Source organism: Phocoena sinus, chromosome 3 (assembly GCF_008692025.1).
Source record: "Phocoena sinus isolate mPhoSin1 chromosome 3, mPhoSin1.pri, whole genome shotgun sequence".
Classification (NCBI taxonomy): domain Eukaryota; kingdom Metazoa; phylum Chordata; class Mammalia; order Artiodactyla; family Phocoenidae; genus Phocoena; species Phocoena sinus.
The window spans coordinates 165,411,050-165,431,790 of NC_045765.1; the positions used below are offsets into that span (position 1 = coordinate 165,411,050).

Consider the following 20,741-nt stretch of genomic DNA (forward strand, 5'->3'; position numbering starts at 1 on the left):
AGTACTGTTCCCAGTCTCACTAGAAAACTAAGAGGCAAAGTAACAACAGCACTCTTTTGATTTTTCACATCTCCTTTTATCTTCTCCCAAACGTTGCCACTGTCCTGCTTTGCAATGAGGGACACGGGAGTCAAGGGTTTGGGTCTTACAGGGTGACAATAATTCTTATGTCCTACCCAAATAAAATGAATTTGGGGATAGAGGGAGCTACCTCATTTTGGTGATGCCCAGCAGCGTTGAAGGGCGGAGCAGCATGCTCCAGCCAGATCGGGGCTCCCCCGTGGACTATCTGCTCTCGCAGCCACACCAGGCTGATGAACGCACACAATGTGCACGTCACCACAAAACAACCCTGCAAACAATCCGCCAACAAATTGTCCCTATTTAAAAAAAAAAAAAAGTACACAGAATTACTCCAAAGAACACTTAAAATTAAGAAACCAAAGGTAACGACATTCACTTTACATAAAAATCTCAGAAAGAACAAGAAAAGTAAGTCGTAACTTTCTGGTGAAAAATCAGTCTCTCAAAAAGAATTATTTCTGAGGATGGTGGCAATTTATCTATCTTATAAGCTGGCCAAACATGTTTATTTATATATTTGTATTATATGTGTTCATATTATAGAAAGCAAAGAATAACATCAGAACCACATAAATTGGCTATCCAGCCTCTCTTTGAACATAGCTGAGAAAAAGGAAGGCAGCAAGCAAAAAACTGAAAGTAGCCAAATACTTGACAAAGGTCAAGTATTAAATACATGTAATTTCCTAAAGATACATGACTCTGTACAACCCTTACCAAGAATATCCTTATCCTTATTTTATACACAAGTTGAACCAACTTAGTTAGCTGATACTTAAACCCATGTAAATGAACAGAATCAGCAAATCAGAAAGGTGGAGAAGGGCCCCTAGAAAGGCCTAAAGACAACATAAAGGAAGGCTGAGAAATACACAGTACACAATGCGTGAGGCAAAGGAGCCTGTGGTACATTTTACAAATGTCTCATTTAGAACGCAGATTAAATTTTGATGCCAACTGCAAATACACCAAAAGTATATTAGTTTCTCAACAAATCCAGACAGATCAAGTATGGTTCACATGAAAATACACGCAGTATAATAATACTGAAGACCTCTTTGTTCTTTTCCTCTCTGAAGGAGCATATCCTTCCCTGGTCTATGCCTGATTTCAGAGTAATTCAAAGGTAACTCAAGAATCTTGGTAGCCTTTGGAAAATTCACTACCATAATAGACATCTTTCCCTCCATGGAGAACTTAAGGAAGGGTCAATTTGGGAGACCTCGGCCTGGTAGCTCCAAACTGAACTAATGTGGCCCTCAGATGTTATCTGGAATATACCTTAATCAAAAGAGGAATACTAATCACCCCCTTACTAAGGACCCCTCCAGACCATTAAAATTTTGATAGGCTGGAACTAAAATACCCCTTCTCTATTCCTTCCTTGTCATCAGCAATAAGAACAGCAACTGCTTATTGTAGTTATTGTAGATTTTTAAGTGGTGACAAACTCTTTGTAGAATCCTTTCCTTTTCCCTCACACCTTGAATCTGGGCTGATTTGTGAACTGTCTGGACCAGAAGCGAATTTCCTGAGTTCTAAAGCCTAGAAGAGAGCTTTCAGGTAAGCTTCACTCTCACCCCTTTAGAATGCTGCCCTGAGGCCACCATGTAAAGAAGCCCCACTAGCCTTCTGAAGATGAGAAGCCATATGGAAGAGCCAAGGTACCCCATCTTAGACTACCCAACCCCAGTGACACATACGCATAATGGAGGCGAGCCCAACAGATAAATGGATCAGCTGAGCCCAGCCCAAACTGCTAACTCCCAGAATTATGAGCAAATGTTTGTTGTTTTAAGCCACTAAGTTTTAGGGACAGCATGTTTTGCAGCAACAGTTAACTGATAGACTGTGCCTAGAGATGCTGAGGAACTGAGCTACAGAATATGTAGCAGCTGCTAAGATATTAAGAAATTTTAAGTAAAATTTCAGAAAATGGATTCTATAGAGAAAAATGAAACATTACTCAGAAAAAATAAGTGATTTACTTATAAGTGCTTTCAGAAAAACTGGCTCAATTCTTCAAATTCTAAAAGGCAGCATGAGATTATAAAAGCAACCCACGCTTACAATTTCTTTCCACTATTCCCACCAAGCTTTCAGCATTCTTCCCATGTCAATGAGGAAGCTCAAGGCAGCTCAGGTGTGGCCCACTAACCAATCAGGTCACAGAGAAAAGGAGAGCCTGCCAACATAAGGCAAGCAACAGCTCTGAGTTTTGGTGATAATTTTGCTATGTATTAACATAGTGCTCAAAATTCACATATAGTTTTTACATGTATTTGTGAATTTAATCTTTGAACAGCCCACCCAAATCCCTGAGGCATGATCTTCCTCATTTTACAGATGAGGAAACAGGGGTTCAGAACTGTCCAGTGATTTGCCCAAGGTCACCAAAAAGTTGCAGCACTTTTAAATTCCAATGTCAGGGTTCCTTCTGTTACAACCAGCTACATCTTTGCATCACCTAAGTGATCACACTTGCCAAACAACCAGATGTTTAATGGTTCCGCCAACAAGAAGTAAAGGTGGTAGGCAAGTAAAATACTGCCTTACTTGAGACTAAAATACTAAATTTTCACTGACATGGCTTCCATAAACACCTGTTTTTCACAAAGCCAAAGCCTACCAATTTAAGCTTTGGTAAACATTAACATATTTAGCCACTTAAAACAGAAACCATTAAAGAAGTAACACACCCCCACTTTACTGAACAGCACAGATGGGACCTCAAGTCACCTCTTCTAAACAACTGAGATACTGACTGGCTGCTACACTGCTCTCTCAAAAATTACAATGATAAATACAACTCTAGCCTCAAACTAAATGGAACAAGACTGCCCTGTTTAGAACGGTTCTTCTATTCGTTCATAGATATTAAAATATAACTTCCTTCACTCTTAGCAGTCACCCCTTGCTTTTTTCTGACCTCCCTCGCTACTTCTAATATGTGCCTTTATTTTGTATACGATTCCTAAATGAAAGCCGGAGGTGAGCTACATCATATACGTGGAGACATATGAATGACACTTCAGCCAAGACTGATTTTTCTTGCCTCTATACTAAGACTGTGTTCTGGATGGCTGATATAAAAATCTGATGTCCAAAAATAGTAGCACTGTCCTATTTGTTTCACTGAATCACTTCATAGAAAGTCAGTATTTTCATACAAAGGGCTACCTTATTACACTGTTTCTAAATTCTCAAGTGTGTCAAATTACTGCTTCTCCTTTTTATGAGGGCCACAGCCATTAGTGCCCTATTTTCAAGATCCTTGTCTACTTATAAACATTACTTCGAAAGCTGTTGTAATGTAAATAAAGTTCAAGTTCAAAACCTTTTATCTTATCTATTCCCTATACTGCCAAAGAAACACATAAATTAAATAACTTGCCGGTTCTATCCAAAAAAGGTAAAACTAGCAAGGAGGAAAAACAAGTTGCAAACACATCTAATATTTCTAAGTATTTTCAGCCATGATTCAAAATAATGATGCAGACAAAAGAGACTTAAAAGACCTCCTCCTTGATTTCTTTTCTATCAGAAATGTAACATGCTCTCCTGCTCTCTTCTATTGCCATTTAGCTTATTTTTATAATATATTCCGCATGCTTCTGTTCTAAAAGACAGTCTTATATTGTTCTTTGCCCTTACTGACATAGGGATCAGAAACCTAAGGTCAATTGGGTACAAAAGATTTTAGCAAACAGAGGTGCAATCTTTTGCAAGCTTAATATTCTAATGATCTTGATACAGTTAATCATTTACAGCATTTCTAACATCAATAATTTTGAAAACACATATGTCTTTCCCAAGAAACTGCAATTACAAAGCTTTATGTCAAATTAAAATACAGTAAAACCACCACAGTGAACAAGTTTTTACAGTCCATCTCCTAACAATCACAAAAAACATTTTAAAAAGAAATTTGACTTCAAATGTCTGTGCTGTTAAAAACACATGTTTAAATGAACGCCCAGCATATCACTATATGGAACAGTACATTTCTTGCACTACACGACAGCTTATTTAACTAGCTGTCCCACCGTTACCAAACTGTCCTTTAAGATGGGTATGTTTTAAAACATCATTTATATATGTCAGCTACTTCCACTGTAGCTGTAACTTTAGAATAGGTAACAAACATAAGGTATTATTTGTCCTTGGAATAGAAGGACTTTTCAAATTACAACAAACACAAGTATGCAGAAGAAAAAATGAGCACCATTCACAATGTGCAGCCTTCCACCACCACGAGGTTCAATACTTACGTGGACAGCATGTCTAGTGGCAGTGTCAGCAGGGAGCTCACAGAGCCAGTAAACAAGCACTTGTAGATGCGACCTACCAAGAAAGGGCATGAAGGCATACAGTCACAACTCTCATCGTAACTCATACAGTCGCTCAACTAAACAGATAAAGTGGAACACTGCGAATGCCACTGAAATAAACATTTAGTCTTTGCAAGGTTGAGCCTCATAATACTAAAGTTAAAAAAAAAAAAGTCAAGCATTAAAACTAGTGACAGTAAAGAATAAATGTTACACAATGTTTAAAGTTTTGATTCTCTCTAGATTTACTTACTTGTTTTTATTAAATGAGCTTAGATGTTTGAAGGGGGCGGGGGGACCAATCTCAAGAAAAGATCTCCAAAATTATAATAAAGTATTTTCTTTAACCTAGAATTCTAAAATTCATTGAGTCTGCTCATGAAAATAAAGTTTTGGGGGTACACATTTTTGACATTAAGAGAACTTTTCAGTAGAGTACATGCTTCAATGCTATGAACAGCAAACTAACAACCAATTTTTGACAAACAGATTCAAGTGTCCTCAAAAGGACAAAATCTTAAATCTGGCCATGAAGGGAAAAGATGAAGTAAGGGCAAATACACAGCCATCCCCTCATCCTCTTAGTCAGAAAAGGCAGAAACAGATTTGGAAATGAGGCCCAAAAGCTGAGGTTTTCTTTCAAACCAGTACTTGTGTATTAGTTTAAGCATTTCCTACATAGCCTTGTACCAAAAATTTAGTGACTTCAATGGCTGTTCTCAAATGCCAAGTCAAAATGGAAAGACAGGAAAAGATTTTCTGTGACAGAAATTACTTACATATATGTATAAAACATTCAAAGCAAGTATGCTTGTAACAAGTAAAAGTGACAAACAGCCAATTGTAGATAAGAAAACAGACTCATAAATTAAAGTCCTCCTTACTAGCGTGCTTAAAAATAAGGTAGCTCAACACACTGCTACAGGAAAAGACAGCCACGGGTACATTGCTAACTTAAAGAAAGAAGTTACAGAATGTGTAGTGGGTGACATAATTTAGATTTTAATTGTGTGTGTGTGTAAACAAGTCAGAACAGAAATCAAGCTTGTTACCTGTTACTTAAATCCTCAAAGTCCTTACTTAATTTTTGACTACTTGATATACTGATTTCAGAGAAGTGTTAGTCTTCCACTATAACTATGAATGTTTTACATACTTCTAAGTCCTGTTTGCTGGTGCATAGAAATTCTTAAGTTTTCTTAGTGGACTATGCCTTTTATTAATATGAAATAAAATGCTGTTCCTCATTTAAAGTGTTTCATCTTGAATAATATCTGGCTGGTGAATACTGTTCCTGCGTTTTGTCAGCCTTTGTTAACAAATCCCTCTAGCATTAACCTGGGCTGTTTCGTACTTATCTCTTGTAGCGGAACACTTTTATACATACACAATTATAAGGCTCTATCTACACCCTATGATCACAGATATTGCAATCTTATCTTTTCTTCTCTTTTACTCCCCTTCCTCAGCCCTCCCTTCTTGTCCTTCCTGTCTATCTTTTCTTCTCTTTTGCTCCCCTTCCTCAGCCCTCCCTTCTTGTCTTTCCTGTCTTTTGTCAGACTTTACAAATTTTACTCACTGCTTCCTATTCCCGCTCCCTAGGATGAAAACTCATCATCTTATTTCTATTCTCCTAACAGTTACTTAAATTTAAGTTTTGTTACTTTTTTATTAAGATAAAATGTACATAAATATTAAGTGTGTCTGGGTGAATTTTTATATTCGTATATATCCGAGTAACTGTCAGCCAGATAAGATTCTCAACATTTCTAGCTCCCCAGAAGGCTCCTTCAAGACCCTTTTCAGTCAGTATCTCCAGCAAAAGGTAACCACTATTCTGATCTCTATCATCATAGATCAATTTGGCCTATTTTAAAATTTCACATAAATGCAACCCCACAATCCATACTCTTTTGTGCCTGGCTTCTTTTTCTCAAAGAAGTGAAGTTTATCCATGTTATTCTATGTTGCGTCAGCCAGCTCCTTTTTCACCACTATGTAGTATTCCATTATAGGGATAAGCCACACTGTATCCATTCTACTGCTGATAGTTGTGTGGTTGGTTCCAGTTTTAAACTACTATTATCAAAGCTGCAGTGATGACACTGTTACACACATGTCTTTTAGTGGACACAAGGTCCTTATTCCTGTTAGCAACATCCCCAGAAACAGAACTACTGGACCATAAGGTATTTATAATATTTACCACTGATAGATAACATCAAACAGCTTTCCAAAGTGGCTATACTATAATACTCTTATTATCAATGTATGCATGTTGCAGATGCTCCACATCCTAAGAAGGATTTGGCACTGTCTTTTCTTTTAATTTCAGCCATTCTTCTGAGTACGTAGCAGCATCTTCTTGTGCATTTCCCTGGTGACTAATGATACTGAGCACCTTTTCACGTGTGTACTGGCTATTTAATCTTCTTTCCAGAAACACCTGTTCAAATCTGCTGTTCCACTTTTTAATTGGCCTGTCTTCCTTTTACTTACTGATTTATATAGTTCTTTATATATTCTGGATACAAGTCCTTTGCTGGATATGTGTATTGCAAATACCGTCTCTCACTCTGTAGCTTGCGTTTCTCTCTCAAAGCTATCTGAGCATGAATTAAGTTCTTAATTTTAATTAAGTCAAATTTCTCAGTATTTTCTTTTATGGTTGTTCGCCTATACTTTCTTTTAGCAGTTTTTTGGTTTTAATGTTCACATTCAGGTTTACGACCATCTAAAGTTAACTTGTGTCAGGTGGGCGGTAATGGTACGGGTCACTTGCTCCACATGCCCATCCAGTTGATGCTGTACCATTTATTGAAAAGACCATCTTTCCTCCCCTGAACAGCAGCAGTGGCACCTTTGCTGTTTATCACCTTTGCCAGTTCTGGACTCTACCTGGTTACTCCTGTATTTTTAATGCATAATTACACTGTATTTTCCTGTTTTATCTAAAGCATCTATAATTTCACCACAAATAAGACAACCTAAAAAGCTCTCAATTCTATCCTCCCCTCACAATTTCTCTCGTTAAGATCATCTAGAATTTTAGTTTCCAATTGATACCTAAAAAATTATTAATTATTGTAGACTAACAACAATTATGATTTAGCTATAAGAAGCACTTGTTTCTTTTTCTCTGGAGCTCACACCTTTCCCTGTCTTTGATTTCTTGCTCGTTTTAGTAAAATATATTCTCAAACACTTTTTTCATAAATGATTTGAGGTAGTAAGCTTTCCAAGTCCTTGCATCTATTGAAATGTCTGTATTTTGTCCTTCTATCTGAGAATAAGATTTTGGGTTCAAAAATTTTGCCATGTGTTGACTATTCTGCTGTCTTCTAACATTCAATGTTGCTGACTTGAAGTCTGATGCCAGTCTGATTTTCATGATTTTGTAGGATAATCTGAAAGCATAACATCTATATACCACCCTATTCAGCACTGGAAAACTTCACAATGTGTCTAGGATTGTCTTTTTCCTTTATCACAGTCAGCTCTCTCTCTTTCAATCTCTTTTACCCTCTGGAACTACTTACTAGACAGATACTGAAACAATCGGATGTAGCCTCCATCTCTCAAATTTTTTCCCTCATACTTGCAACTTCCTGTCTCTGAGTTACATCCTGGAGAACTCCTTGCTCAATCTTCTAGCTCACTAATTCACTCTTCAAGTGAACAGTACCTATTCTGCTACTTTCATTTTTATAACTGATCGAGTTTATTTTACTTTATTTTAAGGAGACATGAGGATATTATTATACTTACTTAAAAATATTGTTTGTGGTTAACTTTAAAGAATCCTATCTATATACTCTGGCACCATATACTATCGACCCCTTTCCATGTCTTTAAGAACACAAAGAACCTAAAAAGAATCAACTAAGAATTAGTATACCAATCTCCCAAAGAGCCTCCTATATTTGAAAGACACGCTTCCCAATTATTCAGCACCATTAGACATGTGTTTTTTAAAAGGGGATTAAAAAAAAAAATCTCAAAAGAACCCATCTTTTGTCATCCTTGAAAGCTCTAATAAACTTCAAGGAATAAAATTCAATTTCCTTCTAATTATGGTTTGATTTTGCTTTTTCAATTCTTTCATGAACTTTCATTATTAGCCTCTGTATGCTGTGTTTTTCTTTCCCACATTCATTCAAGAAACTGACCTGTTAAAAAATGGTTTTTAATTCACTCGAATAATGTTTCTTAAATGAGGTTTTCCTAATACATGACATTATAATATCAAATAATTAAATATCATTCAAACAAAACTATGATGCCATATTACTTTATAATATTAAATAGTTGTGCAATGTTTAAATAACTCCAGCCACAGAAGAATGAATACTCACATGCTGTAAGAGGAACAACTCCCAACCATGCAAAGGCCACAAGTGTATAATGAAACCAATATCGTATTGCAGTGCCAATACTTGTAACCAGTCCAGCAAATATGTCTTGGATTGGAAGCCGCGAAGGCATATCTGGGGAATAAACTATAAGGGGAAAACGTTCACATAATTTCATGAAGATTCAAATAGGTTATATTCTAGGCAGGTAGCACTGTCTTAACTTTCAACATTTGCAACTGCGCCTAAATATTTTTTCCTATAAGAAAAATGAATCAAATAATTGCAATAAAATACTACATTTACCCAGAAGTCATTTATGAGAGCAAATCACATAAGAAATGTAGAAGCCAATGAAACAGGCCTCTGAGCAGGAAAAAAGATTCAAGAGAAGTACACATCCCTCACTCATAGCCAGGAACTTTATGTAATGCTAATTTACATATATTTCAGCATTCAAACACTATAATTATCTGGTTTCTCAAATTATAAAAGATCACATAAAGCAAAATGGAGCAAAAGGTGAAGCTGACAGATGTCATCAAGAAAGAACCCTCCCCCCATGCCAGCCTCAGAAATAGCACTCAAAATGCACAACCATCTGCAGCAGAGCCACTTCTGTAAGAGCCAACAGCCACTGACGTCTGTTAGCCACTCCCCACACCATTTCAGCACAATAATCAACATTCCAAATGGTAAATTAAGGTCTTCCCACTTCTCTGCAAAGTGTGGTTCAATACTCAGAAAAAGAGGTTCTGCCACAGGTAATATTGTGATTTATAAGAAATACATATCTGGTCGTTCAGATGACCAAAATATATTTCTCATATACGTTTGGTCTTCGTCCACAGTTCCTGGCTCACAGCTCCTGAAACTCTAGGAATTTTCTAAGCAACTTAAGCCATAAAGGTATCTTTTGTTATGTTAATGAGATGACTTTTGAACCTGTCTGGGGCAGGAGTGGGGAGAAAGAGTATGGCACGGGTTTTCCAAGGGAGCCAACCAAGTAATTAGAGGGTTGGAATTTTCAGCTCCACCCTTCAGACCTCTGGGGAGGAGCGAGGGACTGAAGGTAGAACCAATTGCCAACAGTCAACGATTTAATCAATCAAGCCTATGTAATGAGGCCTTCATAAAAACCCGAAAGGCCTCAGGTTCAGAGAGCTTCCCAGCTGGTGAAAACAAGTAGATCTGGGGAAAATGGTGCAGTTTCCCTTCCCACATACCCTACCTTATGCATCTCTTCAATCTGGCTGTTCCTGATAATAAACTGACGATCTAATAAGTAAAATGTTTCTCTGAGTTCTATGAGCCACTCTAGCAAATTAATCAAATCAAGGAAGGGGTCACTGGGAACCCCTGATTTAAAGTCAGTTGGTCAGAAAGTCAAAAGCAAAAGTAACAGCCTGGGTTTGCGACTAGCATCTGCAGGGGGTTGAGGGACACCAGTCCTTTAAGGACGGAGCCCTCAACCTGTGGAATGGAATGCTATCTTGGAGCAGACAGTATGAGAAGTGGGTTAAACTGTAGGACGCCCAGCCGGTGTCCTGCAGAACTGCTCACTAGTGTAGGGAAAACCACCCCACACACATGTTGGAATTGGTACCAGAACCTATGTACACACATTTTAGAAAGATTTATTTTGTAAACGGTTCCAGTGAAAACCACTGCTCTACCACAGGTTCCTCCGAAAAAACATACAGAAGGAACAAAGGCCTCTTTCTCCAGTAAGGCCAAAACAAAGAGCTATGATAAATAAAGTTTTAAAATCAGTGATGTGAAATTTATGAGAGCACTATTACAAAACTGTTCACAGCTATAGACACAAAGGAGTGAACAAGTAACAAACAGCAATTTTTTACAACATACCCACAAAGATCAGTACTTTAGAGGATTTTTGATACACAGGAGCAAGTCATTTAAACCAGTAAATAGAGTTTTTGAAAAAGATAAACAGAGCACATGACTGTCAAATGAAAACTAAAAGGTACAAACACAAGCTTTTATTGGCCTCAGAATGAAGAAGCTCACATGAGTATTTCTTATCAATCAAACTTCATGAAGATATTCAATTATTTAGTCTTGCAGTTTGCAATAAACCTTAAGCTGTACAGTTTTTATGCCCTACAGAAAATTAAAGACTACAAAATAACAGAATTGACATTTTTTGAGCACTATGAATACAAAGCTTCAAAAGTGAAACTGTAATGATTTTATATACACTCATCACATAAAGACAAAGTAAAACTAACACTGATTTACAGAATTTACACTCAGCAGCTCAAGATGCTTAAAACAAACAAAAACTAAAGCATAAAAAAATCTCGGGGAGGGGGGAGAGCAATATACTAGGATCAGAGAATGAAGATGTGCTTCAAATTATTGATAACCTGCCAGTATAAACCTCTACTTATTTAAGATGAACAATATTAAGTATCAATCAATAGGTAAAGGAGTTATAAATACAATTACAATTTTAAAGATCTGCAAAATATTTACCAAAGCCTACAAAATACTGAGCTTAAAAAGTCTTATTTTAAAAAGTGAGTTAAGTATTTGTCTTTATTATTATTCCAACCAACATAATTTAAACTCAAAAGATGTCCCAAATTTGAACACGAATGGGATATTTGACAAATTCAAGGCATCAATAATTTTTCTGGGTAAATAATGGTATTATAGCAGCATTTTTTTTTAAAAAAACCATTACTCTTTAGAGATACATGCTAAAATATGTACAGATGAAATCATAAATGATGGGATTTGCTTTAATAAGGATGGAGAGGTGAGAACAAGAGCACAGGGAATGACATGTAAAGGCTATGAGTTGAAAATGGATGAAACTGAGTGATGGATACATACAGCTTCATTATACCTTTGTACACGTTTGAACTTGTCTAAAAAAAAAAGAAATATCCCACAAATTAAATCACGTGCGTGTGGTGTGTTAAAAGCTGACGTGTGGTGTATTAGAAGCTGACGTGTAGTTTTTAAAAATATTTTCCAAAATGTTATAGCAATACTTTCTATTACCATAAAAGACAAATTAAGCTGAACACAGTTGCTTTAAAACTGTTTAAACACCTTTATGTGGCCAGTTATAACCTAGAAATGCAGTGAAAACTTCAAAAGAACTTACTTGGTGTGAAAGCAAATCTGTGCTTGCATAATTCACAGTATTCTTTTCGACTGTGTTTCAGCCACTGAACTAAACTGCAATTACAAATACATTCATAAGTATAGTGTTTATAACAAAGAAACTTTTAAGGTTTCATTGAAAACTAATATTGCTTTACTAAAATTTTACATATCACAGAACTTTTACAATTTTAAATTTAGAAAGTCCTAAACTTTTTATCATTAATGCCCTCTAAGAGTACAGAATTATAACAGATAAAGATAAAAATGACATGTATTTCCTCTTTTAAAAAGCAGTTTCAATTAACTGAACAATTAACTTATCAAAGTAAATTGTAACGTCCTCAAAGATAACTGAATATAGAAGAACCTCCAAGCATCAACATCAGTTCTAATATTGGTCTAAGGATACTGCTACCTGGTGGCTACGTCTATCACTAATTGGCTGGCTGTGTGACATAGAACAAGTTACTGAACCTTTCAATGCTTCAGTTCCCTCATCTGAATAATCATAAAATCATAATCATACTCCACCTTGCAGTTTTGTTGTAAGGATTAAATGAGTTAAAATGTATACAAACACTGAGTTATTACCTTACACAAAGCATTTCCTAAATGTAAACTATAATCATGTCAAGCAAAACTAGAACACCGTAACACTTCCCATGAACATAAGCTCTCCATGGTAGAAATAAACAAATGGATACTCACGTGCATCTGAAAGACAATATACCAAAATGACATGGCATGGTAATAAGAAATACGGGTAATTTCCAAATTTTCACAAAAAAAATTTTAAAGAAATAACTACTTACAGAGAAAGTTCATTGAAACAGTATCCCTTACATAGATGACAGTAAAGCTCAGACATAAAAATTTTCTAAAAGGATGACTCACCATTCTTGATGGATAAACTTAATACTGCCAGTACACACACAAGGATGATAAAGAGGTTTCTCAGGTGTTCCTTCTGACCGACACACTCTACATATGTCTATTAATGAAAAAGAAAAATTGAATTATCTTTGGTTATAACTTTTAAAAAAATAATAGGCCACCAAAAACTAAAATACTGCATGTTAAAGCAAGACTCTATCACTAGGTAAAACATTAATCAACATCATGGAAAACTAAAAAGTGTGAACAGGATGATAATCTAGTATATCTGAAACTTAAAAATTTTCTATTATATAAAAAGGTCAACTGTCCCTTTGTATGAGAGCTCTGTAAATAAATCAAAATTGAAAATAACGGAAACTTTACTTGAAACTGTACTTTCTCATAACTAACAGATTATAGATAGAAATATGCAAAATCACTTCACCATTCCTGTCCTAACAGTTTAAATTCTAAAGTCCTAAGTCTGGTCCTTTTTGTGAAGTTTAAACTTCACAAAAACATATCGAAACAGCAGAGCGGCCCTAGAGGGAGAGACAGACAGGAACAGACACACACACAATAGAGTGTGGAGGGGCACCCCAAGACCACGAAGGCCAGAGAGAGGCGAGGCAGAGGCCACCTTAAGCAGAAACTACGGAAGCTCAGGGCTACGGGTCGGCCACCAAAGGGCAGCAGCTCTTCCTTCACTCCCTCCACCCCCGCCCCAAGTGATTCTCATGGCACTAGAGTCAGTCTTGCCTGGGGTGGCGGGTGATATACAGATAGCCGAAAGCTATCCCTCAAGCTCGCTCGCTCGGTCCTTAACGCGGTCTTTCTGCAGGACCACCTACCGAAACCTGGTTGCGATTTTCATTTAGACCATCTTCTCGGCAATCCACCAAGACCAAATGCCAACCCCAAGTGGGCAATCTGAGGGGCGATGGGCAGTATGAACAACGGGCAGGGACTTAATGCAAGCTTCTGATCTACTCTCTTACAGGGAATTCCTCATTAATGAGGAATAATTGCAACCCAGAGCCCAGCACTAATGGATTTAATAATGAATCCCCAGCACCTGTCAGACTGGGATACGCACATGCTGAGAAGCGTGGTGCAGTTACAGCCCCTTAAGAGCGTCACAGACTTGTGATTGCTCAATCCTGGGTGGCTAAGAAATATTTGTCGAAGTTAGGGATATCAAGCACTGGGGGTAACCTAAGTGGTGAGCACACTAGTCTCCCCGGTTATCAAGGAGCCAGACAAATCGCTCCAGCAACACAGAAAGGCCATGCACCACCACCCACGTAAGAGCTATCAAAGTGCCAATCCTGTCTGTGATAGAGTCGCGTAGGGTTGTCCAGCTTGAGTCAAATTAAGCGCAGACCACACCGCTGTGCCTTCAAATTTCAGCTCTGGAACCAGACACTCCAGCCACCACCATCCGAAGGACTTTGGTTTCCCATAAGCTGCCAGCAATAAACTGCCGGCACATTAGCGGAAATAACGAGGGCAGTCGGCATTGTTCATGGTCAGACAACATGGGATGAGAATCTCTTCAAACCTCCCATTTTCACCTTCATCCTTAAGTAATGAAAACATCCATGGCAAAAGCTTTCACTCTGGTCAGTCTTGCATCAATCTAAGACCTTGAGCTCTAGCGGTGCAGTACGAGCATCCCAGCCATCCCGTCTAATCGGCCGCCACAATCAAATTCCAACACAAACAAAACAGAACCACGCTCCCATTCCAGGATTTCCAGCAGCAGTGTGCAGGCAGCTCGCGCCTGCTTGGAGTACTTTAATTTCTTCAAGTGCACACTTCAGCCCACGGACACTTGGCTAGAAGCCAGAAGGGCACTGAGAAGTAGGGGGTAGGGATAGGAACGGAGGCTCCCCACCCGTAGACCCGCACGGCAGATCACACAGCATTTTAACTGCACCAAATTCAATACCCTGCCACTGAAGCTGGGGATTACCTCAGCTGCCAGTACCAGATTTGCCACACAACAGATCTGCCTTAAAGGATTTTAAGTGGACTCATTCCAATTACCGGACCTCAAAAGTGTCCAGTGTTGTTTTTCATCACTGCCTCCCCATCCTCGGGTCGCGAGTGGCAAATCTGCTACCTTCCTAGGTTGGAGTAGTCGATTACCAGGCTTCCTGTATGGAATCGAATCCAGATTTCCCATCACCCGAATTCCCAGTCACGGTGGTTGCCATGGTACGCAAAACAGCTCCTTAATAGGGCCATAGAACATGCAATCCTGGTCATCTAGAATCATCAGAGCAGAGCTGCTGATGCCCATGGGCATGGATTAGTTCTAGAATTACCACAGTTCTGCAGGTAGGAGCCAAACAAGCGCTCAAGGTCATTCTCAACATCAGGGTGTCTAAGCCAAAAGTGCTTAGACAGCCGTGGATTAACTTCAGCGACAGGCATGTGCTACTGCAGGATCAACCACTCAGGGTGGGTTTGAGTGCGAGTGTGGGGAGGCAGCTGCAGTCATAGGGCAAAGTGGTTTCCCCCTCATCCTGTCTCCCTGGCCAGCTCTCAGGCAGCTGCGGGAGTAGAAAGTAGGGCGCAGTAGCCACAGCGCAGCTAGAGGTGTCCCGTAAGCAAGACACAGTGCAGAGGAAAGCGGCAAGAGACACCACTGGGCTTACACGAACGAGGGTCACCACGAGGGTCGCCACGTCACCCTCCACCAACATGATGACTGGTCAGCCACAAGTTATGCGGCGATGGACTGGGGTGGGGCAGGGACAGCCTTTGTGGGCACACCTGGGCTAGCAGGATGCAGGAACAAACACCGGAAACAGTATCAACACAGTGTGAACGGCTGATCGGCTGATTGCAAGCCGGGCGCCTCCTAGACAGGAACCAGCTCCACAAGGTGACCTAGCCCTGTGTGGCGCAGGGAGCCGCGGCAAGGACGTCACAGCGGGAGACTGAGGGATGTGCCCACCCGCAGGAGACACCACGTCTCCCCACACTCCCACAGCACGGCCGCGAGGGGCAGGTGGGGTTGGGTGGGACTGGAGAGACAGCACTTCCACTAGCAGGACAGAGAAACACGTGAATACCACCAGACACCGATCTTCAGTAGACTCCCCATCCTTCTGAAGGACGAACCAATAAACAGAAAACTAAGCAAACACAACAAATCTAAATCAAGGCCCAGAGCTCTGCTCGACAGTCTAATAGTTTTTGCCCTGCAAGGTCAAAACTATTTTCACCATAACACTAACAGTGCTTTACTCTCATTGTCTTGCCAGTGTACAGTGGAGTTTTCCAGAGGCTACATGAGACACCTGTTTGAATGCAGCTGCCTCCCATTAAACGAGACATTTAAGAGGTATGTAAATATAAAACAAATCCACTCTTCTCACCAATATTTTGGGTTTGGAATATACAGTTATTTTCATGAAAAAAATTTTATATTAACACATAATGGGTGTGTTAAGTGAATAAATATTTCTAAATTCTTTTATTCTCTTATACGGCAAATAAAAGTTCTTCTGAATCTTTTAGAAGAATTTACAGGGATCCTGAGACCAAAAGAGTTTGAGAACCACTGCTCTATCGTAGTGGTATGTTTAGGTATGCTGATAGATAGATTTTGCTCATAGAACATCTGAAAAAAAATCAGAGAATAACAATGGCTCTCTCAAAATATACATATGCATGCAATTATCATTATTGTATCAGGGACTTCACAAGCTCCACTGATTATAAAAGGAAAAGGAAAGGGAAGGGAACATTAGACTTCTGAATCACTTTGTTTTACATGAATATATTTTACATAATAATAAATCATATAATAATAATCATATAATAATCAAAATGCAAAATAAACCAAAAACAAATCAAATGAACCTGTGTATATCAAGCTTAATCACAGAAAATAATTACTTTAGACTTTAAAACATGATAATATATCCTCAAGTAGGCTATATCCAAAGACAGAAGGAACTATAAAGAAATCCTAAAGAGAATTCAGTAATCATCATGTTAATAGTAATAATATTGATTGTTACTTTAAAACTTGGAGGATAAAGACAGTAAGTATGATACTGGTATTGTGGTTATTCGCTTAAAAAAAATTATCTCTTAGAATACGTAAGTATTCATGGATGAAAAGATATTGTATCCGGGATTTCCTTTAAAACAATCCAGCAGAAGTGTGGGGAGGCAAGAGGGAAAGGGTTGAGATAAAAGAATTATCAACCATATGCTTGTATCTGTTGAATCCAGATGCTGGTTATATGGAAGTTTATTACATTAATCTATTTGTGAGAGTTTGAAATTTTGTATAATGAAACTTTAAAAAAAAACAATCAAAGGTTAACATGCAATTTGTAAATATCATAGCTGAACTTTCACTTTACTAACACTACCAAGTCCTATTTGTTTGTTTGTTTATTTATTTATGGCTGCGTTGGGTCTTCGTTGCTGCACACTGTCTTTCTCTAGCTGCGGCGAGTGGGGGCTACTCTCCGTTGCAGTGCACGGGCTTCTCATTGTGGTGGCTTCTCTTGCTGTGGAGCACGGGCTCTAGAGCACAGCCTCAGTAGTTGTGGCGCACAGGCTTAGTTGCTTGGCGGCATGTGGGATCTTCCCAGACCAGGGCTCGAACCCGTGTCCCCTGCACTGGCAGGCGGATTCTTAACCACTGCGCCACCAGGGAAGCCCATCAAGTCCAATTTTATCAGTGAAGTTCTTTAGCAGGAGGTCTTTGCATGTGGTTTATTTAACATACACACACAAATGTGAAAACTCATGTTAGCAATTTTCCTATTTCACTGACCATGTTTTTTAAAATGTGTTAAAACTTTCACTGGCTATATCTTCATCAGGGAAAGAAAGCAAAATAAGATCTAAATAATCTGCCTCAACATTCCTAAAAGCCTACTGCTATGCAACCCACAACCCATTTCTATTAAAACCATTTCATCTAAATGACTCTAATACAGAATCTGGTCCAAGAAACAACATCACAAATCTCTTTTGCAGTACTGACTCTTGTTTTTCCCCACGTGATGAAGTTGTGACTGAGTTTTGCTCAAGAGTACTTTATGTGTAAATATTTCCCTAAATGGAAAGGTAAAGATTGTTGCTATAAATCAACCAGAATGGTGATAAGCCTCAGCTATAAAACTCTTCAAGGCAAACACTCAGCTGTTTAGCAGGCCCTGAGCCACACCTGATTCGGTGTGGCTTATCCACCCCTTATCAGGGAAATGGAGGTCAGGAAAAGCTACCTAAGAGATAGGCTGCAACTGCCATTGCTCTATATCCTCAACTCAATTTCCTTAGCTAGTCCATGGGTATGGAGTAGAAGCAATGGAAGGTTCTTCTCTGCCAATCTATATTCCAGGAGAAAAATCTGAAACAAGGCACAGGTATATAAAGGTCATAGTTAAACATTTATTCTGGAAGAATACATAAGAAACTATTAACAGTTGCTACTTTGGGGGATCAGGGTTGGGGGAAAGAAGTTCTTTCCTTATTTTATAAGTGTATGTTACCTATAGTGCAGGTGTACCTCGGCATCCATGGATGGATTGCTTCCAAGAGCCCCCATGTACCCCAAAACTCCAGGGCACTCAAGTTCCATAGTTGGCCCTCCACATCTGCAGGTTCTGTCCACATCCACGGATTCAAGCAAATTCAGATGAAAATTCTGATCTGCAGTTGGTTGAATTTACAGATGTGACACCCACGAATGGGACAGGGGCCAACACCATATAAGTACTGGAAAAGACCCACATATAAGTGGACCCAAGTAGCTCAAACCAGTGTTGCTGAAGGATCAACTGTATATATTTGTGTAGTATTTTGCTAGTATCTTACTTAAAATTAATAGTTTCCTATATACTTATGTTCAAAGACATGTACAAGAATGTTCATAGCAGCTCTATTCATAATAATGCCTCCAAAATGGAAACCACCCGAATTGCCTAAATTTGGCAAATAAATTTGGATAAATAAATGTTGGTATATTCACATAATTTAATAGTTCATGGCAAAAACAATAAACCAACCAAAACCACAAACCACAATTTGGATTTATCTCACAAAATGATGTTGAGTGATAAAGAACCCCAGACACAAAGAGTACCTACTCCTATACAATTCCACATGTAAAAAAATTCAGAAACATGTAAAACACGTATCATTTAGAAAATAAGGATAAAGGTTCTCTCTAGAGAAAGGCAGCAATAAAGACTAGAAGACGAATGAAGATTCTAGACCAAGATGAAATAGTAGGAGTTTTCTGCCTCCTCCTCCTGCCAAGGACAGCTAAAAACCCCGGATATTATATACAAAACAAACATAAGAAGACTCTAAAAGGTGAAGAGAAGGCAGATCAGCAAAAGAAGCTGGGACGCCAAGGAACCACAAGGCAGTGAGTTCTCTGGATTTGTGTTTTGCCTCAAGTATCCTGGACTGGAGGCTGAGGTGGAGAAGCTGGCAAGGTAGAAACACCAATGAGAACAGACAAAAAAAATTCCCCCCAAAAGCTTGCTCTCTCTCTAGCCAAAGGACCAGGGAAGGGCAACTCAGTAAGACAGAAAACTTTAGCCAGTAACTACTGCTGTACCCCAGCCAAACAGTACAAGAAAAAAATTCGACCCTACCACCACCTCTGACAGTCAAGAACAAGTGGGGAGTAGACTTAAGGTTAGCAAAGTCTATTTCTAATCCTAGCCCAACTATATTATCAAGCAAGTTAATAAGGAAATGAGGATTTAAAACCTAACCCCCAATTCCAAAAGACAACTTTTTGACTTTATCATACACAACCCGGTTATGTGATCAAGTTTCCTTGAATGTTTTATTTTTTCATAATTTAATGTCAATATCTTATATATATCTACTGCTCCAAATTTATAATTTTCTTCCTTTTGAACAGATTTGCTCCCTCTAATGAAACACATTACTGAAATATAAGGGTAAAACTAACTAGTACAACAGCTAAGTAAGAAGTAGTTTTATTACTAGTGAAGCTGGATATTTCCACATTTTGCCATGTTCTCTTTGTGAACTATCTATTCAAATTCTTCGTCCAGCTTAACTAATTCGCTTCTTAACAATAAGAAAATAGTCCAAAAAAGTTCAGCAAAGGATTTGAACAGATACTTCAGCAAAGAAGGTCTACAAATGGAAACAATGCTGACTCATTAAGGAAATGCAAATTAAAAACAAAGTTAAGATGCTGATGACAGTACAACAATGTGCTTATATTTAATGCCACTGAATCAGACACTTAAAAATGGTTAGAATGGTAAATTTTGTTATGTAAATTTTACATTAACAACAAAGCTTAAACCACAGTAAGATTACCACTACATACCTATTAAAATAACAAAAATAAAAACATATATACTCTTACCATACATCCAGCAATCCTATTCCTAGGTATTAACCTAGTAAAATGAAAACTTATGTTTGCACAAAAACCTATGTGAATTTCATTCATAATTCTCCCAGACTGGAAACAACCAATCCAAGCATTCCACAACTGGGGAATGGATAACTGTGGCACATCCCTACAATAGAATACTACTCAGCAATAAAAATAAACAAACTGCTGATACAGGCAACAATGTGACTACATCTTAAATGCATTATGTTAAGCTGAAAGAAGCCAGACTCAAACAGCTACATACTGTTTAATTCCACTTATGACATTCTGGAAAAAACAAAACTATACAGACAGAAACAGATCAGTGGTTGCCAGGGTCTGGGGGTGGAGCTGACCATAAAAAGACACGAAGTTATTTTGGGGAGTGAAAGAACTATTCTATATTTTGATTGTGGTGTCTACATGACTATATGCATTTGTCAAAAACTCAGAGACATTAAATAAGGAAAACTTTAAATACACTTTAATTTTAATAAAATCAGGTTTTCTACAGTACTAGTGTCTAAACAGACATAGAAAAAAAGAACA

General features: G+C 38.2%; 1 protein-coding gene across 3 annotated transcripts in view; it reads right to left on the reverse strand.

The window, feature by feature from the left end:
- The window catches only part of MARCHF6 (membrane associated ring-CH-type finger 6), a 76,283-nt gene that overhangs the window by 44,595 nt on the left and 10,947 nt on the right, over positions 1 to 20,741 (reverse strand). For all 3 annotated transcript variants that reach the window (XM_032625686.1, XM_032625687.1, XM_032625688.1), the window contains 5 exons: positions 12,803 to 12,899; positions 11,907 to 11,980; positions 8,771 to 8,914; positions 4,356 to 4,428; positions 212 to 380 (listed from right to left, as the gene is read on the reverse strand). In XM_032625686.1, the coding sequence (XP_032481577.1) occupies positions 212 to 380; positions 4,356 to 4,428; positions 8,771 to 8,914; positions 11,907 to 11,980; positions 12,803 to 12,899 (557 nt within the window). The remainder of the gene's footprint in view (positions 1 to 211; positions 381 to 4,355; positions 4,429 to 8,770; positions 8,915 to 11,906; positions 11,981 to 12,802; positions 12,900 to 20,741) is intronic.